Source organism: Pan paniscus, chromosome 19 (assembly GCF_029289425.2).
Source record: "Pan paniscus chromosome 19, NHGRI_mPanPan1-v2.0_pri, whole genome shotgun sequence".
In the NCBI taxonomy this organism is placed as follows: Eukaryota; Metazoa; Chordata; class Mammalia; order Primates; family Hominidae; genus Pan; species Pan paniscus.
In genome coordinates, this window is record NC_073268.2 from 35,484,043 (window position 1) to 35,510,502 (window position 26,460).

The window sequence follows — 26,460 nt, forward strand, 5'->3', positions numbered from 1 at the left end:
GTGGCTGGTGGGAACTCAAATCCCAACATCTTAAAAAAGCCAGGCCAAGCCAAGACCCACCTCCTTGCTAAACCTGGGGGTGCTGAGCTTGGGAATAAAGATGTCTAGATGTTATTTCTACAGAAGATGCCCCCATGAAGTTGGGGGGATAGGGAGCTGCCTTGTCTCAGCAAAGCAAGACTGCTTAACCCCTATGTGAGCTTTTGCAAGTTCCTTAGCTTCTCTGAGCCTCTGTTACTGGTGGGTATTTTACCACCTATCTTATAGAATCATGGTGAGGATGAAAAGCACTTAGTACAAGGCTTGACACACTCTATGATGGCAATTGTTGTTACTCTGTCGCTACAGCTTCTCTCTGGTCCCAAAGCAGCAAGATCAGGAAAAAGAAGCTAGAGGTCAAGCCAGAGGTATATGGGGAACTAGGAAGAAAATACAAATTAATCTCTAGTAATACTTCTCTGCCTTTGCTTTTGTGGTAATTTCCCTGTAGTGAGCGTCCTCCCTTCCTCCTTCTCCCAGTGCTCCTCTCTTCAAGGCACTCTGAGACCCACCTGCTTCAGGCGCTTTCCCTGAGCCTGTGAGCCCTTCGCTCTCCCCCCGAGGATTCCTGCTGCCTGCATTCAGTGCCACTTAAGGCAGAATTATATGCTGCCTGGCATCTCTCGATAATTACAGATTCCACGTGTGTGAGTCTTGTTTTCCCAACTCTAGAATCACAGAATCTCCAAGTTTGAAGGGACCTCATCCAGCCTCCGCCTGCTGCAGGAATTCCCTGAGGAATGTCCCCAGCAGATGGTCAGGCAGCCTCCGCCCAAACGTGCCTGGGTGGAGAGTTTCTCACAGAGAGGAGACGCCTCGGCCTCCAGCACCCTGCCTTGAGCCTTCTCTTCAGCCCAAAGACCCACCAGGTCTTTCCTCTCAGGCAGGGGTAGGGACCTCTCCCTGCCCAGCTGCCCCTTCTGGAGTCCCCAGGGCACATCTCTTCTCAGCACCCAGTCTGAGGGGCCCTGAGCCTCGCAGCAGCCATATCCTTGGACCTGGCTGGGCTCAGCATCCTCTATGCTTCTCAGCTCACAGGTATCTGATGGGGAATGTCTCTCCAGCAGCCCACACATTTACTCTTTCCACACGTCTTTGTTGAGACTGGCCAGTGAAGAGGGCACTGTGACCCAACATGCCACCCTGGGCTTTAACAGCAAGATGGGCAGGGGCCAGTGGGGAGAGTCTGAAACAGAAGGACTGCTGGCCTAGCCTGGGAGGCAGACGATGCGGCCCTGAGATCTGAAAAGATGACCAGCTTCACCAGGAGGGGAAGAAGGGAAGATATTGCCCCCGCAGAGTCCCATATGTGGATGCCCAGGGGGCGGAAGTGAGGGGTGGTCTGCGGCTGCAGTGCACGTTAATGAAGGCCGCAGAGACACTGGCACCAAATGTGAGCTGGGCAGTTTGGAGCTTGTCCTCCGGGCAATCTGAAATCAGCAGGAGATGAGTTGGGGATGGGAAGTGTTAGACAGACAGAAAGCCATTCTCAAGTGAAAAGTAATGGGCAGGAGGTAATTAGGGCCAGGACAGTAACAAAAGGATAGAGAGGAGGAACCCATTGGAGTATCTGGGAAATAAGACTGGGAAGGATTTGGTGACTCACTGATGCCACTTAACCATCCCAGGTGGTCAACCCTTGAAACCCTGCTTCAGAGCAACATGGTAGGAACCTTGAGCCCATGTAGATCAGTGCTTTTGAGTTGCCCGAGGATCTTGTTAAAATGCAGAGTATGCTTTAGTGGGTCTGAGATTCTGTATTTCTTTTTTTTTGAAATGGAGTTTCGCTTTTGTTGTCCAGGCTGGAGTGCAATGGCGCGATCTCGGCTCACCACAACCTCCGCCTCCCAGGTTCAAGCGATTCTCCTGCCTCAGCTGCTTGAGTAGCTGGGATTACAGGCATGTGCCACCACGCCCAGCTAATCTTTGTATTTTTAGTAGAGACGGGGTTTCTCCATGTTGGTCAGGCTGGTCTTGAAATCCTGACCTCAGGTGATCCACCTGCCTTGGCCTCCCAAAGTGCTGGGATTACAGGCGTGAGCCACAGCGCCCAGCCAAGATTCTGCATTTCTTACAAGTTCCCAGGTGAGGCTGCTGATGCTGGTCCAGGAACCACATTTTAAGTAGCAAAGAACTCCACTAGTTCGTTTTATAAAATGAGGAAACTGAAGTTCAAATAGCAGCATATTTGTCCAAGATCACATGGTTAGGATGAGGTCCCAGATTTCTGGGCTCCCAATCAATCCAGTGTTCCTTCTATCAAGCCATGCTGCTAATTTCCCTCTGGGCAGAGTCCGTCGTTGTCCAATCCTTGTTTGCCTGAATGGAGGCATGGAGCCCAGAAAGATGCTCAAGGGACTGAGGGCCTGAAGATCAGCATGATAGCAGAGGAGACTGTGACAGCCAGGGGAAAGGATCGGAGAAAGAGGCTCAGAAAAAAGAGAGAATCACGATTGACATGCGGAGGGGCATGGTGTAAGGCCCAGCTGACAGTCAGCAGGGGCCAAGTTGGGCAGGGCCTTGAGGGCTAAGCAAAGAGTTTGAACTACATATTATCGGCTTCACAGACTCAATGGGGAGCCACTGGAGGACTTAAACAAGGAAGCACCATGATCAGCAACAGATCTAAGACCGTTAGCTGGCTATAGTTCAGAAAATACTGCTGTAGAGGGAGGAGTGGGTTAAGCCCTACAGGCAGGAAGGCTGGCCAGGAGGCTGCTGCGGTGATCTAGGTGCACAGTAATGGCGATAAGCTGGGGAATGGCAGTGGGGATGAAGAGTAATGAACAGATTTGAGATCCAGTTGACAGGACTGAATGACTGACCAGGTATGAGGGAGGAGGCAAGATGCCAGTTTCTGATTTGGACACCCAGGGAGATAGCAAGATCATTCCCAGGGGAACTGCTGGCTAGGGGAAGACAGTCACCTAGCATGAGGCAGGCTGGGTGTGAAGCATCCAACAGGGATGTCCAGGGGAAGCTGGGCACATGGATCTGATATTTAAGACCTCATACTGCTGACCAGGGCCTCGGACACCATCTGGTTCAATACACCTACCCCATCCCTACTTTACAGATGAGAAAACAGAGCCCAGGGAGGGGCAGGACAGGAAGCAGCTGGTGTATCTTAAAAGCTTGGAGACAGTAAGATGTGTTTACAAACCCCAGTTCTGCTAAGAATCTCTATGTGACCTTGGATAATTTACTTAATCTCTGAACTTCTGGTCCTGTCTCACACTGAGATGAGCAACTCCTGCACTGCTGAAGTGCCCAGCTCAGGGCCTGGGGGCTCCGATGCTCAAGGAGCATTGAGGATTGATCTGCCCGGGGCCTGCAGGATCCTGAGGGCGGCAGGATCCAGGCAGCAGGAAGAAGTCTGACTACTTTGCTTTTCTCTCTCTACTCTACCGACAGGTCCAGAATATCAGCCTCCGGGAAGGGGAGACAGTGACTGTGGAAGGCCTGGGGGGGCCTGACCCACTGCCCCTGGCCAACCAGTCTTTCCTGCTGCGGGGCCAAGTCATCCGCAGCCCCACCCACCAAGCGGCCCTGAGGTTCCAGAGCCTCCCGCCACCGGCTGGCCCTGGCACCTTCCATTTCCATTACCAAGGTAAGGCCTGGGTAGTTGAAGGTGGAACCAGCCCAGACTCGCTGCCCTCCTTGCTGGGGAGGGGGGTCTCTGTGCAATTACATCCTAGAGGGAAGGAGCAGAGAGGGGCTAGTGACACATAGCACAAATGTCCAGTGAAGCTCTGGACAATTGGAGGTAAGTATCGCGTATCTGAAACCTCCAGGATCTTCTCTCTTCCACCCACCACCCTGCAGAGAGCTGGTCTTGACTCAGGATCAGGTAGCCTCTAGGTGTGCCCGTTGTCCCTCATTCATTCATTCAGCAAACTTTTCCTAGCACCTGCTCTTTGCCAGGCTTGTGCTGGACACTGGCAATGTCAGGATGCACCAAGGTCCTTGTCCTCAAGGAGTTCTTTCTCAGGAGGAGGCAGACACTTAAACAGGCAATAACAATAGAAGCCCTCCCCAAATGCAAGAGGGTGAAGGTCAAAGGGATCTGACAATGACCATCTGCTTAGCTGCCAGACTGCCCTTCCTGAACTGCCTCACCCACCTTGACCTGGCCCATGCCCCAATCAGCTCAGAACACCTCTGGAAATAAGGGAGCAGCATGATGTAATGAAAAAAAATCACAGACTCAGGCAATGGGCAGATCTGTGTTTGAATCTCCTCATTGGCTGTTGACCTTGGACAAGTCATTTGACCTCTCTGACCCTTCTGCTGTAATATGAAACCAAAACACCTACCCCACAAAGTCATGGTTAGGATTAAGCAAAATGGTACATGTCAAGTGCTTAGCACATGCTTCATTAAGGAAACCAGTATTACATGACTGGCAGGATGGGAGAGGGAGGAAAAGGGGCTCAGGACTTTGCCGCTGTCTCAGCTGTGTCCCTCCTACCCATCCCCCTCTCTGAGCACAAAGTCAGCTCGATCCTTTGCATGGGTTAACTAGTTGAGACTAGGGAGAACTAATAGGGAAATAATTGGTGTGAACAATCAAGGGATTGTCTTGCATTGTCATGGACCACTTCCGCGGTCCTGCAGGGGACCACAGCCGGGCAGAAAAGCCAGCACTCTGGAGATGGGGCTGCTTGGAACCCCACCTAAGGAGCACTCACCCTACCCTCACCCCTCCACCCAAACTAAGGGAGCAGTCTGGGAGCCTGGAAGTGGATGGGGCTGTAGAGTGGCTTGGCAGAGGCAAGGGGCCAGCTGAGGCAAGGGTGAAACGTCTAGGCGGCCCAGCTAGCCTCCCTAATGGCTCATCAATCCTCCCTGGCAGCAGGCATAATTTCACGCCATGATAACCTTCTCTCTTGCTGCAAATTCCTTTGCACAAAACTCCGGACCTCCTCTCTGTCGGGCCAGACAAAGGTGGCTGAATGGCAGTGAGCTGGAGGCCCAGCAAGGGGGAGCAACCTCCAAGGAAGGGCTGGAAGAGCTGGCCTGGTCCTGCCTCCTTCTCAGCTCCCAGAAGCCCTCCCTCGTCAGCCCAGTTTTTGTCAATGATCAGCTCTTGCCTTAATGAGTGTAATTCCCCTAATTATAGGCTGTAATTAGCCCTGATCCCAGAGATGGGAACAGGAGGAGCGTGTGCTCACACGCAAATCTCCGTGGGCTAGAGAAAGAGGGTGCCAGAAGAGGGGGTGAGGGGCCTAGTACCCACACCTGTGCTGGAGCTGTCCAAGCTGATGTTGGAGGTCACAAGGATGAGCCCTCACAAGGGCCTTATCGCAAGACCAAGTTCCAACTCCCCTCCAACAGCCTCAGGCAGGGTGGGGAGGCAGACGGCCCTGACAGACATCCCCCTCCTCCATCCTCAGCATTCCTGGCACTGGACTTGGCTCCAGAAACAGACTCCAGTGAGAAAATAACTCAACAGATTGCAGTGGTTCAGGCTCCCCGGGAACGGTTGTCATGGCAACAGGAGGAAGCTCATCCTGGGAAGTGATACTTTAACTACTATGGAGTCTGGGGGCTTCATTGTCTGCCCCCAGCCTCCTACAGTTCCAGCCCAGTTCCACCCCATTCCAGCCCAGTTTCCTCATCTGTGAAACGAGGGCCCTCCCTTACTAGAGTGGTGATAAGAACTCAAAGGGGAAGATGTAAGGGGAAATGCTGGGCCGGAGCCTGGCTCATGGTCTAGACCCCACTAGGCGTCAGTTAACCTCTTAACCTCCTCCACTCTGGGCGTGGTGCCCCACACCCCTTTCTTCGTCCCATCCTGGCCTGGGATCTCTCCCCAGGTCACTGTGAGTGGCTGCCCTGGACAACCACCCAGAGCAGGCTTGTCTGTTACTCTCAGATTTCTCTGACCCCTGAACCCAAGTTTCTACTTCAAATGGGGAAGCAGGTGGGGTGGTGGTGGAAAGCAAGAAGGCTTCAGAGCCCAGGAGCTTCAAGTTCCTGGTCTAGTACTTCCTTGCTGTGTGATGAGGGCACAGGGTCTTTCTGAACCTGTTCTCATCTGAAAATGGGCTCATAGCCCCTACCTTGCCTGCCTTTCTCCCAAGCATATTGTAGACATCAAGAAAGAAGAGTGTGAAGGCATTTTAGAATCTGGAAAGTACATGCAGATGTGAGGTGCTATTATTAATCAAGATTACAAACAATAACAGCAGGCTGATGTCTTAGGCATTTGTTCAGGAACTGCACATATGTCTTCTCACTTAACCTCCACAACCTTGGATGTAATACTGAAAATGGGTGGATAAATGAGGCAACTGAGGCACAGAGAATTTAGGTAACTTGCCCACGGTGGCACAGCACGTAGGGAAGAAGCCTGCATTCAAACCCAGGCAGTCTGACCCACAGCCCACCTGCTAAGCACTGCCCTGTACTGCCTGCCAAGCACAACTAGCCACTTACCGACCATTCTCTCCAGAGCCCCGTGAGAGACAGAAGAGGAGGAATTCTCCTCCCACTTTCACAGACATAGTAACAGGACAGGTGAAAGTCATAAAACTCAAATTTCTGGACCCTGGTCTGCCCTGAGACAGCCTCTTTTTCTTTTTCTTTTTAATGGGGGGAAGAAAGAGGGCCCATTTTTCTATTCACACAAAGGCACCCAGGAACAGAGGCCTTGCATGGACCTCTTCTCCCATTTACCTGATACCATCAGTGGGGCTGCCCCCTACCCCAAGACCCAAGATCTTCAGTCTAGACAGTCCTCACTTTTCCTACCACCCCAAGGGTTATCAGGCTCTGTAGCACAAGCCTCTCAGCCTCTCCTTGACCCCTCCAGGCCTTTGCTCTCACCTCTTAGACGCAAGCCAGGATCTTCACTTTTTTTTGAGAAAGAGTCTCACTCTGCCGCCCAGGCTGGAGTGCAGTAGCGCAATCTCCACTCACTGCAACCTCTGCCTCCCGAGTTCAAGCGATTCTCCTGCCTCAGCCTCCCAAGTAACTGGGACTACAGGCGCGTGCCACCATGCCCAGATCATTTTTTTTTTTTTGTATTTTTAGTAGAGATGGGGTTTTACCATGTTAGCTGGTCTCGAACTCCTGATTTTGTGATCCACCTGCCTTGGCCTCCCAAAGTGCTGGGATTACAGGTGTGAGCCACCGCGCCCAGCTGGATCTTCACTTTTATTTTATTTTATTTTATTTTATTTATTTATTTTATTTTTTGGAACGTGGAGTCTCACTCTGTCGCCCAGGCTGGAGTGCAATGGCATGATATCGACTCACTGCAACCTCCATCTCCCCGGTCCAAGCGATTCTCCTGCCTCAGCCTCCCGAGTAGCTGGGATAACAGGCGCCTGCCACCATGCCCAGCTAATATTTTTGTATTTTTTTTAGTAGAGATGGGGTTTTCCATGTTGGCCAGGCTGGTCTTGAACTCTTGACCTCAGGCCATCCGTCCACCTCAGCCTCCCAAAGTGCTGGGATTACAGGCGTGAGCCACTGCACCGGGTTGATCCTTTTAGCTACCACCCCAGCTTGACCCCAGGATCGGGATATGCCAGATTGTTTTGTAGGATTTGCTGCCACCATTTGGTCAAATTTGGTATGACAATTCCAAAGCTACCAGCTTTCCCAGGGCAACTTGTTCTTCCCCCAACTTCCATGAAGGCAGTGCACTGCCTCCCTACCCTCGTCCCCATCTTTTTCTTGTTTGTTTGATGTTGTTTTTCGAAACAGGGACTCACTCTGTCACCTAGGCTGGAGCGCAGTGGTGCAATCATAGTTCACTGCAGCCTTAAACTCCTAGGCTCAAGCGATCCCACTTCAGCCTCCTGAGTAGCTAAGACTACAGGTACACATCACCATGCCTGGGTATTTTTTTTTAAATTTTTACAGAGATGGGGACCTCACTATGTTGCCCAGGCTGCTCTTGACTCCTGGCCTCAAGCAATCCTCCCACCTTGCCCTAGCCTACCACCATTCTGGATTTTGTTTGTTTGTAAGTTTGTTTTTTTGAGATGAAGTCTCGCTCTCGTCCCCTAGGCTGGAGCGCAATGGCACGATCTCGGCTCACTGCAACCTCCACCTGCCGGGTTCAAGCGATTCTCCTGCCTCAGCCTCCCGAGTAGCTGGGATTACAGGCGCCTGCCATCACGTCCGGCTGATTTTTGTATTTTTAGTAGAGATGGGGTTTCTCCATGTTGGCCAGGCTGGTCTCGAACTCCTGACCTCAGGTGATCCGCCCACTTCGGCCTCCCAAAGTGCTGGGATTACAGGCATGAGCCACCACTCCCGGCTGTTTGTTTGTTTTGAGATGAAGTTTTGCTCTCATTGCCCAAGCTGGAATGCAATGGAGCGATCTCAGCTCACCACAACCTCCACCTCCCGGGTTCAAGTGATTCTCCTGCCTCAGCCTCCCCCGTAGCTGGGATTACAGGCATGCGCCACCATGCCCGGCTAATTTTGTATTTTTAGTAGAGACGGGGTTTATCCATGTTGGTCAGGCTTGTCTCGAACTCCCGACCTCAGGTGATCCGCCCACCTCGGCCTCCCAAAGTGCTGGGATTACAGGCATGAGACACCGGCCCGGCCACCATTCTGTTTTTAAAAGAAGTCCATGGCCATTGGCATCAAGCTTTTTAGCATTTCTCAGTGAATACTGGGAAAGCCTTTACTGTCTGATTTCACTCTTTGCTGCTGCAATTCATATTTATTCCCTAAAGGAAAAACAGTATCAACACTTTACATCTGTATAGGTTTTTCACTATTTCAAGTGCTTTCATGTCTACCAGTCATTCAATAAGCATTTCCTGAAGATATAATATCAGCTGGGTACCAGAGATACCAAGCTAGATAAAATACTCTATCATTTCTTCTCACAGTAACCCTGTAGGTGGGCTAGGATTTTAAACCTCATTTAACAAACGAGGAAACACACACACAAAGATTAAATAACCTGCCTAAAGTGTCATAAAGCTTGAGCCAGAACCTAACCCTTCTAATTTCCAGCTCTGTCTGCTCCACTAACCAGCCCAGGCTGCTGGAAATATCACTGGCAACCTTCTAGGGAGGAGATTGGAGTTGTTTTGGAACTCCTAGTGCTTCCTCTGGCCCCAAATGACACCTCCAGGCAGACTGAGGCAGACCTCCCCCAACCAATGGCCCAGCTCCCACCCCCACCCTGCACACATACACAGTGTCACCCGTTCTCTGTTTGCAGCCTATCTCCTGAGCTGCCACTTTCCCCGTCGTCCAGCTTATGGAGATGTGACTGTCACCAGCCTCCACCCAGGGGGTAGTGCCCGCTTCCATTGTGCCACTGGCTACCAGCTGAAGGGCACCAGGCATCTCACCTGTCTCAATGCCACCCAGCCCTTCTGGGATTCAAAGGAGCCCGTCTGCATTGGTGAGTGTCCCCAGGGGAAAGGGCTCAGTGCTGAGCAGAGAAGTGAGGTGGGGGCTCATCCCTGCTCTCTATTGCTCTCTGCCACTTTCATTTGCTCTTCATAAGGAAGCCAGAAAATGGCCATGCACCTCAGTGGCATTCATCCAACCTGCACTTATTGAGCATCTACCAGATGAAGGCACCACAGGTACAAACAGCTGAATTAAACAGCGACACTGCCCTCAAAGAACCCACATTTCCAGGAAAGGGAGAAAGGAGAAAGCACAGAGGTCACCAATTTCCAGGGCAAGAAGTAAAAAGCACCAATGAAAAGACATAAAGTGACCTGGGAGGCAAGGGCGCAATCATTCTTAGCTGGACATTTAGGAGGCTTCCTAGGGGAGGAGGCACTGCAGGTTTGACATTTAAATGGAGAGAACAACGTGGGCAGGGACATAGAGGCAGGCAGGTGAGGGTGTTTAGGGACACAGAAGACAGCCAGGTTTGGCTGAAGCCTGAGACATGTGGCAATGGAAGGGCCTTGAGTGTCAGGGCAAGATACAGGCTGAGGAGCTGTTGAAGCTTATGAGAAGGGAGGGGCTTAGAATTCCTCAGGAGATGACTGGGAGGCCAGCCAGGCAAGACAGTTTGAACTTAGATTGTGATTTGGGGAATGAAGCAGAGGGAAGTTCCAGAAACTGATGGGAACTGGGAAAAGGGAAAGGGGACTCCCAGGTCTGGTCCTGAGTGATCAGGTCTGGGATTGCTGCCAATGAAAAGGGGCTTGTTGGAGAAAGGAAGACTCAGTGTTTGGTTTGCAGTATGAAAAGCAACTTGGGCTTTTTTTTTTTTTTTTCCTTCGAGATGGAGTCTCGCTCTTTCACCCAGGCCAGACTGCAGTGGCGCTATCTCGGCTCACTGCAAGCTCTGCCTCCCAGGTTCACGCCATTCTCCTGCCTCAGCCTCCCGAGTAGCTGGGACTACAGGCGCCCGCCACCACTCCCAGCTAATTTTTTGTATTTTTAGTAGAGATGGGGTTTCACCGTGTTAGCCAAGATGGTCTTGATCTCCTGACCTCGTGATCCACCCACCTCGGCCTCCCAAAGTGCTGGGATTACAGGCGTGAGCCACCGCACCTGGCCGGGCTTTTTCTTTTTAGTGGGTATGGGCTTAGGCTTTTGAATCTTTTTTTTTTTTTTTTGAGATGGAGTCTCCCTCTGTCACCCAGGCTGGAGTGCAGTGGCACAATCTCCGCTCACTGCAACCTCCGCCTCCCGGGTTCAAGCGATTCTTCTGCCTCACCCTCCAGAGTAGCTGGGGTTACAGGTGCATGCCACCATACCCAGCTAATTTTGTATTTTTAGTAGAGATGGGGTTTCACCATGTTGGCCAGTCTGATCTCGAACTCTTGACCTCAGGTGATCCACCTGCCTCGGCCTCCCAAAGTGCTGGGATTACAGACTTGAGCCACCATACCCAGCCATGAATCTTATTTCATTCTATAAATTCTTCCTGGGTGCCAGGCACAACCAGAGTTGAATAACACAGATGCTTTCTCAGCCCTCGAGGATCTAGCGGGGAGGCTGGCAAGCAGCTCAGTGCAGAGGATGCTACAATAGGAGTAAAGGCAGAGTGGTGGAGGAGCCCAAGGTACGGAGAGCTACTCCAAGATGAGAGAGGAGGCAAGCAAGGCTTCCCAAGGAGACAGCATGGAAGGATTTCAGAAATATTAGTTTGGGAAAGTGGGGTGGGTTCCTGGAACTGCATATGCAGAGGTGTGCAGGCATGAAATAGCACAAGATAGTGAGCACACAGTGAAGTGTGCCTGAAGCAGAGGGTATGCGGGGAGAGGGGACTGAAGCTGAGTCTAGAGAGAGCTGGATTCATAAAGGGCTTGAACACCATTTTCAGCTTTAACTCTATCCTGAGGGTAATGGGGAGCCACTAAGCAATTTTCAGCAAAGGATGGGGCATGATCAGATTTGAAGGGCAGTTCCATTCTGAGACCAAGCCGAGGCAGGTCTGTCCTTTCTGCAGAGAAGAAACTTGCCCCAGCCCCCCAGGAGCTTTACTAGGTTACAATATTCTGCTGCCTTGAGCATTTGGAGACAAAGGTCCTGTGTATTGGTCATGGCAGCCTGGTCTCTGAGAGTTGGGTAGGTCAGAGCTATGTGTCCAGGAGAGGAAAGCACTGCCTGGAACCAGCCATACTCCTCTTGCCTGAGGACCCCTCTCTGGCCTCACATAACCGCCAGGAGTTTGTGGCCAAGTAACCCAGCAATCCTCACAGACAGCCATAGGCAAACTGTTCAGTCTCTCCTTAGAAAGAGAGGACAGCCCCAAGCCAGTAGGGTCAGCACTAGAAAGGTCAGTCAGCCCAGGAACGGCAGTGGTAGTGAGGCCGGGGCGGATGGCATGCACATCAGGTGTTTGCCGCCCGGATCTAGTGCTAACCCCTTTTTACATTCATTCACTCATTTTACTCAACCAACGCTGAACACCAACTCTGTGCCTGGCCTGGAAAGACCTGGTTCCTGCTCCAGGGGGTCCTAGTTAAGGGACATACCCAAACAACTGATTTTAGGAAAGTGGCATGAGGTAGAAGTAGCAGATGTATCCGAGAAGGTTGAAGCCCACAGTAAGGGCTTTAGTAAAGTCTACCTAGGGAGAGTCGGCCTTCTAGAGAAGTCAGCAGAGAGGGAAAGTGACTTACCTGGGCACACAACCAGGCAGTGATACATCTACCCACAGTCAAGAGAGTTACCCTGGTCAGTCCCAGGGGTGGGAAAGGTTAGGCGGCAGGATTCTGGAGCTCAGGCTGCCTGGAGATGCAGGTTCACAGGGCTAAAAGGTTGACCTTCAGGACCATGAGGGCCAAGATGGCAGGGAGGCAAGGTCCCCGCTGCTCCAAGGAGAGGATATAGGGCTGGGATAGGGAGGAAGGCATGTTAGGCTGCCTGGGTTCAGGCAGGGGCCTAGCCTACGTCCTGTCCTGGTCTTACAGCTGCTTGCGGCGGAGTGATCCGCAATGCCACCACCGGCCGCATCGTCTCTCCAGGCTTCCCGGGCAACTACAGCAACAACCTCACCTGTCACTGGCTGCTTGAGGCTCCTGAGGGCCAGCGGCTACACCTGCACTTTGAGAAGGTTTCCCTGGCAGAGGATGATGACAGGTGAGGGGCTGTCCTAGTGGAATGGGAGTACCTGGCCTGGTAATACCCTGCTGGAGGGACGCTACCCAAGCCTGGGGCCACACCCCATCTGGGTCAGCCACCAGCCTACATAGCTGCCACTCTCCTGGTTCAGGCTCATCATTCGCAATGGGGACAACGTGGAGGCCCCACCGGTGTATGATTCCTATGAGGTGGAATACCTGCCCATTGAGGGCCTGCTCAGCTCTGGCAAACACTTCTTTGTTGAGCTCAGTACTGACAGCAGCGGGGCAGCTGCAGGCATGGCCCTGCGCTATGAGGGTGAGCCTGCTGGGGCCTCACTGGGGGTGGCGGGTCCACGGGGATGGGCTCGGGCCTAGGGTCTTTCTCCCACACCCTACCCCTCTCTGCCTCCATGCTGTCACTCCTTCCAAGTCAGCCCCTGCTCACTCAGTACTTAGACCCCCTTTCCCTGCCCCTCTCTTTGGGTCCGGGATCCCTACCGCAGCTTTGCAGGAAACCTCTGCCTGGACCCAGGCCCTATGGTCCAAGGGAATAAATTCTCCAGATTTTGAAAAGCAAAAAAGGCCTCAACCCTTAAGAAAGAATTGCTGTAAGAGACATTCTAGAACCATTTATGCATGCATGCATTGAATAATTCATTCAAAAAACATGTATGAAGTACCTTCTGTGTACTAAGCACAAAACCAGGCAGTGGGAACAGGATGGTGATCAAGATGGCCTCCTGAGCATAATAGGGATGGATGCTCTTGGCTGTCCCTCCTCCATCACATTCCTGCTCCAACCCCAGGACATATATTTGTCATTCGTACCCAGGAAAAGAAAGGCTCTGGGGAGGGAAGTAGGGGGATGCTTGCCCACTGTGTTTAATACCAGTCAAGGCTGAGCTGGGCTGGGACCTGTGGTTTACAGCCTTCCAGCAGGGCCATTGCTATGAGCCCTTTGTCAAATACGGTAACTTCAGCAGCAGCGAACCCACCTACCCTGTGGGTACCACTGTGGAGTTCAGCTGCGACCCTGGCTACACCCTGGAGCAGGGCTCCATCATCATCGAGTGTGTTGACCCCCACGACCCCCAGTGGAATGAGACAGAGCCAGCCTGCCGAGGTCAGTAGACACCAGTGGATGGGCCTGCCGGGCAAAAGGCAGGGTCATACCAGGAGAATAGCAGCAGAGCCCGGGGCCACAGGGGCCCTGTGATATGCATGGTTCAGGCTTCCTCCAAGGAGGAGGTGGGGGGTCCCAGCAATTTGTGGGCACTCCTGTGGGCAGATGGTAAGCAACACCATGGTAAGCTTGAAAAGACCCTTCTGGGCCTCCTCTGCCTTCCAGCCGTGTGCAGCGGGGAGATCACAGACTCGGCTGGCGTGGTACTCTCTCCCAACTGGCCAGAGCCCTACGGTCGTGGGCAGGATTGTATCTGGGGTGTGCATGTGGAAGAGGACAAGCGCATCATGCTGGACATCCGAGTGTGAGTGCCTACCGGGTCAGGCCGAGCCAACTCCTGAGGTCTGGGGATATCCCTTGTCCAGCCCATCCTCAGGCCCCCAGGCCGGCTCTGCCCTGACGCTCCTCCTTCACAGGCTGCGCATAGGCCCTGGTGATGTGCTTACCTTCTATGATGGGGATGACCTGACGGCCCGGGTTCTGGGCCAGTACTCAGGGCCCCGTAGCCACTTCAAGCTCTTTACCTCCATGGCTGATGTCACCATTCAGTTCCAGTCGGACCCCGGGACCTCAGTGCTGGGCTACCAGCAGGGCTTCGTCATCCACTTCTTTGGTGAGCTTGTCCCTACCCCACTCAGAGTGCAGACAGCAAGCCATGGCAAGTCAAAGAGGCTAGGGCAGTGAGGTGCCTGAATGCTGTCTCAGACAAGAGTAAGCTGGAAAAGCACCAGGGATCACCTGGAGGAAGCTAGTCCTGTTCTCCATCTGCCCTGAGGGAGAGCCAGAATTCCATAGTGGCAAGAGGGGTTTGAGTAGGCAGCAGAACAACTTTCTTTTTCTTCCTTTTTTTTTTTTCTGAGACAGTTTCCCTCTGTCACCCAGACCATGGTGTGATCTCTGTTCATTGCAACCTCCACCCCCTGGGCTCAAGCGATTCTCGTGCCTCATCCTCCTGAGTAGCTGGGATTATAGGCACACGCCACCACGCCTGGCTAATTTTTTTATTTTTAGTGGAGACCGGATTTTGCCATGTTGGCCTGGCTGGTCTCGAACTCCTGGCTTCAAGCGATCTGCCCACCTCAGCCTCCCAAAGTGCTGGGATTACAGGTGTGAGCCACTGCACCTGGCCAGAACAACTTTCAAACAAAAATGGGGGAACTAAGGAAAGGTGCTGGCTTCTATCTTTCTGACAATCTTTCATAGAAGTGACGATTTCCCTCACCCTACCTGGCCCCATCTCTCAGGCCTAAGGAACTGGTCAAGGTGCTTTTGGAAGTAAGGCCAAAGCTTAAATGCTAACCCTGGAATCTACGAGACAGAGCAATGTCAGGCAGTCAAGGAGGGGCCCTTGAGCAGGGAGGAATGGATCCCTGAGCCTGCCCAGGACAGTCTAGGTCCAGGACAAACTAGCAGGAGCCAGAGTGCCCTCAAGGTGAGGGGGACAGTCACTTTGGTGCTGGCCGAGGGCCTGCATCTTGTGCCTCTGTGCCCCCAGAGGTGCCCCGCAATGACACATGTCCGGAGCTGCCTGAGATCCCCAATGGCTGGAAGAGCCCATCGCAGCCTGAGCTAGTGCACGGCACCGTGGTCACTTACCAGTGCTACCCTGGCTACCAGGTAGTGGGATCCAGTGTCCTCATGTGCCAGTGGGACCTAACTTGGAGTGAGGACCTGCCCTCATGCCAGAGGGGTGAGTATACCTGTTCCCCACGCTCCCCTTCCCAACACAAACTCCAGACCTCTCTCCTGGATTCTGAACCAGACTGTAGCTGTTATTAGCTAGTATCTTCAAAGTTCCTTCACCTCTTATTAGCCTCAGTTTCCTCATCTGTGAAATGGGGATGATATCTTTTCATGGGGTTATCAGCCACGAACTCTAAGTATTTCATTCCTGGTAGATGGCCAATCAGTTTTTATCGAACCTAATAGATGGGAAGGGGACAAATGGGAGGACACACCAGCATAATGGTAGGGACAGATACGTAGGGGGTAGACCCATACGACATGAAGAAGTTAGCTGGCCTGGAACAAAGCCAGGGTGGATTGGCCTCTGCTTAGTTCTTCTTGGGCTACTTCTCCCCATCACCCCCTACCCATAGTGACTTCCTGCCACGATCCTGGAGATGTGGAGCACAGCCGACGCCTCATATCCAGCCCCAAGTTTCCCGTGGGGGCCACCGTGCAATATATCTGTGACCAGGGTTTTGTGCTGACGGGCAGCTCCATCCTCACCTGCCATGATCGCCAGGCTGGCAGCCCCAAGTGGAGTGACCGGGCCCCTAAATGTCTCCGTAAGTGTCAATTGAGTAGGAGGGAAAACCTCTAGCTGGAGATAAAAGATGCTGCCCTGGAGGCCAAGGGCATGACACCCTCACTGCACTCTGCCTGCTTTGCAGTGGAACAGCTCAAGCCATGCCATGGTCTCAGTGCCCCTGAGAATGGTGCCCGAAGTCCTGAGAAGCGGCTACACCCAGCAGGGGCCACCATCCACTTCTCGTGTGCCCCTGGCTATGTGCTGAAGGGCCAGGCCAGCATCAAGTGTGTGCCTGGGCACCCCTCGCATTGGAGTGACCCCCCACCCATCTGTAGGGCTGGTGAGTGCCCTGTCACCCCTCAAAACCCTCCCTGGCCCATAGAGCTGCTCTGGCAAAGATGTCCAATGTTTAGAACCAGAACCACCTGCCCATGCCACCCTCATGTTACCCTTGGTCTCCCCAGTCTCTGCCAGATCCTTCTGACCTGGCATCACCAAGACAAATGCTGGAGTGGCCTCTCCTTGGACAAATCCTTCCCATGATCATCCCACTACCTCCTCTCCCTGCCTTAGTGGTTTGGCCCATTGGGCTCACCCACTGCCCTTGGCCCTCCCCTTTTGTTCCAGCCTCTCTGGATGGGTTCTACAACAGTCGCAGCCTGGATGGTGAGTCTCCACCCTTGAGGCCAGAGAAGTGGTCTCCCTGGTCCTGGTTCTCACGGCTCCCAGGTCATGGGCTTCCCAAGGAGGGAGGGCAGAGAAAGAGAGAGGTTTGGGCCTAGCAGGATAAAAAGCTCCTTCCCTACACCCAGCCAGCTAGAGGGAGCTGGTAGTCAGATGCCCTTGGGCAGAGGTGAGAGAATATGGGCTCCAGGTGACAGAGACCTCTGCTCCAGTCACACCCTCTGTGTCTTCAGTTGCCAAGGCACCTGCTGCCTCCAGCACCCTGGATGCTGCCCACATTGCAGCTGCCATCTTCTTGCCACTGGTGGCGATGGTGTTGTTGGTAGGAGGTATATACTTCTACTTCTCCAGGTGAGTCTGGCTTCTCTTTCTGCTCTGCATACCTGCATACCTCACTCCTACCCAGTGCTCCTGACTTGCAGGCTTCTCTGCCCCACAGGCTCCAGGGAAAAAGCTCCCTGCAGCTGCCCCGCCCACGCCCCCGCCCCTACAACCGCATTACCATAGAGTCAGCGTTTGACAATCCAACTTACGAGACTGGAGTAAGTAACCATGCCAGCCTTGCCACCCTATCCAAGACCCAGTTCTTTGCTTCTTTGGGCAGATAACCCTGAGGGTCCTGCCAAGCCCTCTCACTTTTTCCCTTTTCCTAGGGAAGGTGAATTATGGCCTGGCAAACCTAATACAAGTTTCCAACTCCCAGCAGTCTCTTTCCTTTGCAGGAGACGAGAGAATATGAAGTCTCCATCTAGGTGGGGGCAGCCTAGGGAAGTCAACTCAGACTTGCACCACAGTCCAGCAGCAAGGCTCCTTGCTTCCTGCTGTCCCTCCACCTCCTGTACATACCACCTAGGAGGAGATGCCACCAAGCCCTCAAGAAGTTGTGCCCTCCCCCGCCTGCGATGCCCACCATGGCCTATTTTCTTGGTGTCATTGCCCACTTGGGGCCCTTCATTGGGCCCATGTCAGGGGGCATCTATCTGTGGGCAGAACACAGCTGGAGCACAAGCATCAACAGCCAGCATCCTGAGCCTCCTCATGCCCTGGACCAGCCTGGAACATACTAGCAGAGCAGGAGTACCTTTCTTCACATGACCACCATCCCGCCCTGGCATGGCAACCTGCAGCAGGATTAACCTGACCATGGTGGGAACTGCACCAGGGTACTCCTCACAGCGCCATCACCAATGGCCAAAACTCCTCTCAACGGTGACCTCTGGGTAGTCCTGGCATGCCAACATCAGCCTCTTGGGAGGTCTCTAGTTCTCTAAAGTTCTGGACAGTTCTGCCTCCTGCCCTGTCCCAGTGGAGGCAGTAATTCTAGGAGATCCTAAGGGGTTCAGGGGGACCCTACCCCCACCTCAGGTTGGGCTTCCCTGGGCACTCATGCTCCACACCAAAGCAGGACACGCCATTTTCCACTGACCACCCTATACCCTGAGGAAAGGGAGACTTTCCTCCGATGTTTATTTAGCTGTTGCAAACATCTTCACCCTAATAGTCCCTCCTCCAATTCCAGCCACTTGTCAGGCTCTCCTCTTGACCACTGTGTTATGGGATAAGGGGAGGGGGTGGGCATATTCTGGAGAGGAGCAGAGGTCCAAGGACCCAGGAATTTGGCATGGAACAGGTGGTAGGAGAGCCCCAGGGAGACGCCCAGGAGCTGGCTGAAAGCCACTTTGTACATGTAATGTATTATATGGGGTCTGGGCTCCAGCCAGAGAACAATCTTTTATTTCTGTTGTTTCCTTATTAAAATGGTGTTTTTGGAAAAAAAAAAAAAAAAAAAAAAAAAAGCAATGGCCAGGTGAATGATGCTTTCTTGGAGGGACGGGAGGTGGGAGATAAATGGGATATGGACTTCAGGACCAGAAGGCATGCTAGACCCACCAATCAATCATCTTCAGATTTTATTTTATTACTACTGTTTTTGAGATAGGGTCTCACTCTGTCAACCAGGGTGGAGTGCAATGACTGGATCACGGTTCACTGCAGCCTCAATCTCCAAGGCTCAGGTGATCCACCTCAGCCTCCTGAATAGTTAAGACTATAGATGCAGGCCACCACACATGGCTAATTAAAAAAAAAAATTATTGTAGAGATGGGGTCTTACTATGTTGCCCAGGCTGGTCTCCAACTCCTGGGCTCAAGTGATCCTCCCACCTCAGCCACCCAAAGTGCTCAGATTTTATTTTAAAAGAAATTATTGCATGCAGTTGAACAGGGTCCCCTGTCCCAAAAGGGACAGTGCAACAGATAGCAGGCAAAATCAGAGGCCCCAATGGCTGATGTTACAGGGATGTGGGAGCCCAGGAACCCCACTGCACATCCACCCAATGCCTTATTTCCTCATCTTTGCCAGGTCCAGAACTACAGGCTGGCACACTCCCAAATCCTTCTCAACACCACTGATGCCCTTCTCAATGCTAACTAGGCTCAGGAAGTCTGCTGCATCTCTCCTTCCCCTTATTTCTAAGTAAGCAAGGCTTGGGAAATTAGAATAGGAAACAGAGACTGATCCCCGAAACATGAAGCCCTAATCTGGCTTGGCCTTAGAAAACCCTTAGATTGTCAGGAGCAGTGGTAATGCAGCTTAGGGGCTTGGATTCTAAGTTAGGCAAAGGCCCTAACCATGGGCTCTGGAAAAAGGTGGCTGGGAGGATCTGCTCAAGTTTGCCCCTTCCCTATGGGCCCCAGCACCTACCAAGATGGAAAGTGCCCAGCGTTGGCCCCCAGTATGCACATTCCATGCTGAGAGGTGTGCCCTGCATTGCTGCTCTCCAAGAGTGACAGCAAGAGGCAGGCAACAGGAAATTATGGGAGCTCAGAAACCAGTAGAGAAAAATCCATGAAAGAAATAATAGCAGCAACCAGCACCTTCTGCTTCTACAGTCTTCCAAAAGGGAGGTCTTGATCACTCATGCTGCCTACCCCTGGCTCTAGCACAAGCCACCTTGAAGGATGGAGAAGCTCTCGTCCATGCAGAGTGCAGTGCCTAGATTAGCCACAAGAGGTCACTTCCAAAGGCATCTGTATCCCACCTGCTCGCCCCTCAATCCCCCCTCAACTGTCAGGGCGGGAGCTCTCCAAGGTGGGAGCATTCCTTGGCCCCACTGGCCTAACCTCATCCTGCAAGTTCCAAGAGGAAGATGTGTGAAGTTTCCCTGGCTCTTGTCAACAGAGCCAAGTCTTATTTCCCTCATTAGCCCATAGTTCCTATTATCAGCTGCAATTGATGGTGTTGATCAAAGCAAAGCCTTGTCCAGTGGATGGATGCCAATGGCTTACTTACCTGTTCCATAATGCCTCCAGGTTAACACAGCAGCACAGCTGGGCCCTGAGCAGTAGGAAAAAAAGCCAAAGAGAGAGGGCACATGAGGTTCTAAACTCTGAGAGCCTGTGACATAAAATATAGCCATAGGAGATAGAAAATCTTGCCTCTTTCATACAAACAATCTAGCTCAGCCCTCCCCTCTCTGACGGCCACATCTCTGGTCCACAGCTCCTGAAGTTTACTGTTGGCTCAGAATGGTAGAAAGCAGAGAGCAGCCAATTCACATGACATTCTCCACCCCACCATCCATGACCTTATCATTCTTTCCAGGCACCAAGAGGGTCATCAGAAAAGCGAAAAGTCAGGAAAACAGAAACCTAAGACTCCATACACTGACATCCCCACTCTATCTAACTCATCCTCCTTACTGTCCCCAAAGCAAGCATAGTAATTCCTTAGACACAGTCGACATAGTGTAATGGACAGTGTCTGGCTTGAGAATCAAGAAATCCAATTCTTAGGTCTGCCATAAATGCACTATGTGACCTAGGCAAATCACTGCGCCTCCCTGTGCATCTGGAAAAGAGGGGATTAAATCAGATGGTCTCTAAACCCTTGCTAGTTTGACGACTCTGAGAATGCTGTGTCCCTTAACATTAAAAGTGGGCCGAGCACAGCTACGAAGCAACAATTCCAACTAAACCCCTAGTGTCAAGCACAACGATACAATTCTCTTTTCCACTGCTTCATCCACCATCAGGCAGCAATAACCAGCCGCCCATCTCTGACGGCAATACCAAGGGGAGGAGCGGGCGCCCTGAAAAGGAGCATGAATCCCTGCCCAGAATGCGAGGCGGGCCCTCAGACTACAAATCCCGGCATGCAGCACTGACGCTCTCAAAAGTATCCCTTCCTGGCCGGCAAATGACTCTTCCCCGGGTCTATCCTACCATAGAGTGCATCGCACGCACATGGAACTACAGTTCCCACAATCCATCAGACCTATCGCGATTCTTGCTCCCAGGATGCAATGCGCCCCCGTTCGCCCTTTAGACCCTTTGGCGTTGCAAACTGGGAGTTGGAGTCCGGGGTACGCAGGTAGCTGGGCGTTGTCAGGATTACAAACTCTCCACTTTAGGCTTCCTCTTGAAGAGCAGATCTCAGGGACAGTGGTGAAGAGAGGGTGGTAACGGGCAGGCGGAACTCTCCAGTGCCACCACCACGCAAGACAGGGATGCTCAGGATACAATTAACTGATAAAATTATCTGTCAGGAGCGGGAGAGAATTAGGAACCACAGTCATCCCACACGCCTCCAAAAGCGTCATTTTCTGTCTCAAATGGCTTTTCTCTTTACCAATATGGTGGCCTGGTCCAGCCACACCTGATGGTAGAACCAAACGGTCAAGTACAACATCCCTAGGAATACTGCTGTCACCGACAGGCGACCAGCTCCATCCAACACCACACCTTGCTCCTTTCTGTTCATGCCTGAGGACTCCAAAGGCATGATAGCCCATATCCCATTACCAAAATGGCGAAAGGAGCAGCTTTCTTGTGAGGGCCTGCGGCAGGCAATACGCCTGCGCGGGAGGCGTCTGTGTTATGGAGAGGAAGGGGGAGCACCCCCAACACGCCTGCGCAGAACAGAGTCTTCTTAGTTTGCACACAAACACCAATGGATGAAAAAGTCCCTAGCTTCCTGCGGCTGCGCCTTGACCCCTACAAGCTTTCTCAAGCGCCTGCGCGAGACCTCAGGTCCCGCCCTTTTGTCTCAGTGCGCTGGCGCAGGGCAGAAAGGTGGGGCTTCGGTCCTCCAGACGAATGCCAGCGCGGCTGCGCGCTGGGGGGTACTCCCTCACCGCGGCTGCGCGGGAGCCAGGCCGCCGGCTGTCACTGCGGTTGCGCGCGGCGAGCGCCGATCCCGGGGCGCCTGCGCGGGTGGCTTTGCGGGCGCTCGCGGTAAGTTTGCGCCAAGTGCGCGGCAGCCGGGACGCAGACGGCGGCGGCGGCGAGAGGCGGAGCCCGGGGACCACCCCCCATCACCCTCCCCCCAGTCACCTCACGTACCACAACCTCACGTAACCTCTCACCCCCCCTCCGATACCCCCAGCCCCGGGATGGCAGCGCCCGCCAGCCTTCCCGGCCGGACCGGCTGTCGCCAGTGCCGGCTTTAGCCTGTGGGACTAGGCCCCGCCGAGGCCTGACCCCCGGAGCCGGGACCCACTGTGCAGCCAGCAGCCGGGCCGGGACTGAGGGGCCGCTCCCCCCTCGCGGCCCGTCGGGAGGACGCTGTCGTCCCGGGGACTGGGGGCCGGGGGGTGGGGGGGAGCCAGGGCGAGGAAGTCGGGACCCGTATTGGGAAAAAAGCGGGGCCGGGGTCAGGAGCGCCCCCTCCCCTCACCTCCCCCCTCCCCCCGGGGTTGGGGGGGCCGGAGCAGAGAGCACCCAGCCCGGGAGGTGGATGAATGTGGGAGAAAATGGAGACCAAGACGATCGTGTACGACTTGGACACATCAGGGGGGCTGATGGAGGTAAGAGTGGCCCTCCTCATCTCCTTCCTCCAGCGCCGGGAGGGAACCTCCGCCCTCCGCCCCACAAAGCCGGTCCTAAACTCGAAGCGCCTAGAGGGCCGAGGGAGGGGGATTCTTCCTCACCTAGCCTCTCCCTCCCCTCTTTGCAATTTAGGGGGCTGAGCTCAGCCTCCGAGGACGTTTGCAGCAGTTTCACCTACCCGCCGCCCTCGATTCGCTCTCCCGAGGCGCCAGCCCACTCCATCTCGTTGCACCGGCAGGCCTCCCCACCCCCTTCTTGTTGGCCCCTTTGTGCTTCCCCCAGCACGTCCGGGTACCGGGCTTCGGGCCTCTCCCGAGCCGGTCTTTGGAGTCCCCCACTGTCCATACAAGGAAGTGGCAAGAAGGGAACCGCGCACCCTCTTCCCATCCCCCTACCCTTGGTCCTCCCCATTTGGAAGAAGCTGTTCTCGTTGTTGTGCTGCAGGAACGCGGTTAGGGTGGGCTCCCCCTGGTTCCGGGGGCTGAGAGATTCTGGGAGCAGCCTGGATGGGAGGAAGAAGGACAAAAGGGGGGAGAGGGGTGGGTGACGGAGAAACCGCGCCGGGGGGGCGACGGACCGCCCGGGAGCTCCGAGTGTGCACACACGCCGTTTGTATGTGTGTGCAGCAAATCCAAGCTCTGCTGGCTCCCCCCAAGACGGACGAGGCAGAAAAGCGCAGTCGGAAGCCTGAGAAGGAGCCCCGGAGAAGCGGCAGGGCCACCAACCACGACAGCTGCGATAGCTGCAAGGAAGGTGGAGATCTCCTGTGCTGCGACCACTGCCCGGCTGCCTTCCACCTCCAGTGCTGGTAAGGTCTGGGGACCCTTTTGGAGCTTCTTGGCGGACCCTTCTCTGCGCATTCCTTTACCCGGCCTGCCCCTGACTGCCGAAATAACGGGCGCTTGCAGCCGCTAGCTGACTTTCTGCAGCTGCCGGGGCGAGCACCTCCCCGCCCCCAGGTGTCCGCCGGGTTCTGGCAGTTTAGCGGGGAGGAGCAGCGGTGGGTCTGGACCCCAAGGTGGGGGTTGGGACGAGTGAAGAGAACCCCATATGGGATTGGAAGTCGCTGGGGAGCCGGGACAGAGCCGGCCGGGGACAGCCGGCAGTGGCGGGGGAGGAAGGGGAGGAGCTCCGGGCCCAGTGCCGCTTGCCTGCCCGCGCGCCCGCTGCCCTCGGGGCTCCTGCCCGGCCGGGATCTCCTCGGGGTGGGTGCGTGGAGCCCTCGGCCACCTGAGTTGCCCTGGTCCAGACCCCGGCAACCGGGCGCTTGTGGCTGTAGAAGAAATCATGGAGGGTGTCTCTCGAGTCCGCCTCTTCTTTGCCTCTCTGTTTACAATATGGCGACCTGCCTTTAAATTATATTTTTATTCTCAGCGCCATTTTGGCTGCATATATGATTTGCAAACGTCTCTTGGGGGAACGGTGGGGACAGCCCCAGAGTCCTTTCTGCAGAAGCTCCTCGGGGGCCCAGTCTGGGATCTCGCCGCTTTGGTCCCCTTTCTCTGCCTCCGCTTGCCCCCTGTTGCCTCTCAGAGCTGCCTTCCTTCCTCCTCCCTCTTCCCTCCTCCCTCCCGGCGCCGCTGCCTCTTAGGAAATCGGGCCGGGTTAGACAATTAAAATTGCCCTTGGGCGCCGATTTCATTTCTCCGCTCCGGATCGGCGAGCCCTTCGCTGCAAAATTCTTTGCTGCCAGAGGGAGGATTGTGTGCGGTGGCACTAGAAAGGCATTTTTAAGGAGCTGAGAGCTGGAAAGCCGTACGCTTTTTCCCCCTTACTGGACGTGAGAGGAGGGGAGAGACCGAACCGAGAGGGAGGGACCTGAGTTGATCGCCCGCTACGTGATCCTCCTCAGCGGCTCAGCCCAGAACAATCCGGCAAAGAAGAGTTTAAACTCCATCTTCTGCCGGCCGAAATCACCTCTGCCCTCCACAAAAATCCCACATCTGCGGCAGCAAACCCAGATTTCGTCTTGTTCTACTGGGTCTCGTTCTGTTGTTCTGCAACAGTTGACTGAGGCAGGGGTTTGAGAGAGGAGCTAGACTGGAGAGAGGAAAAGGGGGCTGTTCTGTGTTTCCACCAGTTGTTTGATGTTGCCTTTTTTAGCCCTCTTTTTATTTTGTTTTAAGTGAAATTTCACCGAAGGTCTCTCAACAGTTCCATTCACGTTCCATCTCTCAGTTCGTGGAGTAGTGTCTACTGTATATTTGTACTAATTGCAGGTTTGGGAACACTTATTAGACAGATGACTGATACTGAGCAAATTAAGTCTGTGGTCAGAAGTTATGTAGGAAGCTCCCATTACCATTCCCAAGATACTTTTGCCCAGGAGGGCACCCCATCCCAGCTTGTAAAATTGCTGGGACAAAAATGATTATCGTTGAGGAAGTTTTGCTGCTGGCTTTAAAATTTTTATTATGAAGTGACTAAGGGTCTGTGGTTTTTAGCCTTTACTTCCTATAAGGTGTAATCCACCTGGAGAAGATATTTCTGGTCACATTTCCTTTGCTATTCTTAGGAGAAATTTGTGCCTGAATATACGTTGTGTTGCTTACCAGTTATTCCCAGTTGCTTACATTTTTTTAGTGTGTTTGTTTGGTATGTATACCAGGACTGAGTTGTAGACTTCTTGATTTAAAATGTGGGCTTACGTCCTACTCCTAGGATGAAATTGGTGTTAACCATGATTGCTGACATGCATGTTGAGTGAGAATTTGATAAGCTCTCTTATTTGATAAAGCTGAAATTGTTTATTAGAAACCTCAGGCATGGGAAAAGTGTGCTGTCTGTTTTGCCTGAGATTGGGCTTTTAAACTCTAAAACCTAACCTCTGAATTTTTTAATTAGATGAGTCTAAAGTCTTGTCAAGTTGTAACAATTAACAGTTTCCACTTTAGATGAAAGGAGAGAGAAGGAGGGACTCTTTAGCTGTTGGTGAGATTCAGACTTGCCCAGACTGTGCATTTCATTGAAAATTTTTTTTTTTTTTGAGGCATTGAATGGGAACTGGTAATCAGAGATTTGTGAATGTGTAAATGAAGTAGTGCTTGTTTCACATCTCCAATTCTGCCTTTGAAGATGTCAATACTGAATGTACCATTTGACTTATCTGAGTTATTATCTAAATCACAAAGCATTGTAGATATTGGTGCAAAGGCAGGAAGTCTTTTAAGTAGGAATTCCCTAGACGAATTTCATTTAGTGAGGCTTATCCCACTTTTCTGCGTCTGAAGCCACACTCTTTCCACCAAGAGTGAAGTTTTTGTTGTTGTTGTTTTTTGTTTGTTTTTTTTTTTCTGAGACAGGCGTCTTCGCTTTGTCACCCATGCTGGAGTGCAGTGGTGCAATCTCGGCTTATTGCAACGTCCACCTCCCAGGTTCAACGGATTCTTCTGCCTCAGCCTCCCAAGTAGCTGGGATTATAGGTGCCCGCCACCACACCCAGCTAATTTTTGTATTTTTAGTAGAGACAGGGTTTCACCACGTTGGCCGGGCTGGAGAGTGAAGTATTTTATTAACTCAATCAGAGTAGTTAGATCAAGTATTTAATGTCTCAGAACATTTTTATTCTTGAATGTGTTTTCATGAATTTGTCCCAGCCGGGTGCTGTGGCTCACGCCTGTAATCCCAGCACTTTGGGAGGCCGAGGAGGGTGGATCACGAGGTCAGGAGTTCGAGACCAGCCTGGCCAACATAGTGAAACTCCGTCTCTACTAAAAATACAAAATTAGCCGGGTGTGGTGGCACGAGCCTGTAGTTCCAGCTACTCAGGAGGCTGAGGCAGGAGAATCACTTGAACCCAGGCAGCTGAGGTTGTAGTGAGCTGAGATCACACTACTGCACCCCAGCCTAGGTGACAGAGTAAGACCCCATCTCAGGAGAAAAAAAAAAAAAATTGTCCTATTACTGCTTAATTTTATCATGTGAGAGTAAGGTTATATTTCCTCTGGCTT

At 53.0% G+C, this 26,460-nt stretch overlaps 3 protein-coding genes across 6 annotated transcripts in view; 2 read left to right on the plus strand and 1 right to left on the minus strand.

The window, feature by feature from the left end:
- The window catches only part of SEZ6 (seizure related 6 homolog), a 52,358-nt gene extending 32,559 nt beyond the window's left edge, over positions 1-19,799 (plus strand). The window contains exons 4-17 of one of the 2 annotated variants that reach the window (XM_034942176.4): positions 3,454-3,649; positions 9,239-9,424; positions 12,408-12,576; positions 12,710-12,876; positions 13,489-13,683; positions 13,909-14,047; positions 14,160-14,356; positions 15,239-15,433; positions 15,843-16,034; positions 16,140-16,337; positions 16,625-16,663; positions 16,915-17,032; positions 17,121-17,223; positions 17,388-19,799. In XM_034942176.4, coding sequence (XP_034798067.1) covers positions 3,454-3,649; positions 9,239-9,424; positions 12,408-12,576; positions 12,710-12,876; positions 13,489-13,683; positions 13,909-14,047; positions 14,160-14,356; positions 15,239-15,433; positions 15,843-16,034; positions 16,140-16,337; positions 16,625-16,663; positions 16,915-17,032; positions 17,121-17,223; positions 17,388-17,420 — 2,127 coding nt within the window. In that variant the 3' untranslated portion in view covers positions 17,421-19,799. The remainder of the gene's footprint in view (positions 1-3,453; positions 3,650-9,238; positions 9,425-12,407; positions 12,577-12,709; positions 12,877-13,488; positions 13,684-13,908; positions 14,048-14,159; positions 14,357-15,238; positions 15,434-15,842; positions 16,035-16,139; positions 16,338-16,624; positions 16,664-16,914; positions 17,033-17,120; positions 17,224-17,387) is intronic. The other variant, XM_034942178.4, reaches the window with a different exon arrangement.
- Positions 1-22,982, minus strand: part of PIPOX (pipecolic acid and sarcosine oxidase) — a 106,654-nt gene extending 83,672 nt beyond the window's left edge. The window contains exons 1-2 of one of the 2 annotated variants that reach the window (XM_055102093.2): positions 22,689-22,982; positions 19,974-20,018 (exon numbers count right to left, since the gene is read on the minus strand). In XM_055102093.2, the coding sequence (XP_054958068.1) occupies positions 19,974-19,982 (9 nt within the window). In that variant the 5' untranslated portion in view covers positions 19,983-20,018; positions 22,689-22,982. The remainder of the gene's footprint in view (positions 1-19,973; positions 20,019-22,688) is intronic. The other variant, XM_034942179.3, reaches the window with a different exon arrangement.
- Positions 21,864-26,460, plus strand: part of PHF12 (PHD finger protein 12) — a 46,233-nt gene continuing 41,636 nt past the window's right edge. The window contains exons 1-2 of one of the 2 annotated variants that reach the window (XM_003812698.7): positions 21,864-22,488; positions 23,137-23,318. In XM_003812698.7, coding sequence (XP_003812746.1) covers positions 22,423-22,488; positions 23,137-23,318 — 248 coding nt within the window. In that variant the 5' untranslated portion in view covers positions 21,864-22,422. Of the gene's footprint in view, positions 22,489-23,136; positions 23,319-26,460 lie in introns of those variants that run through there. The other variant, XM_008965137.4, reaches the window with a different exon arrangement.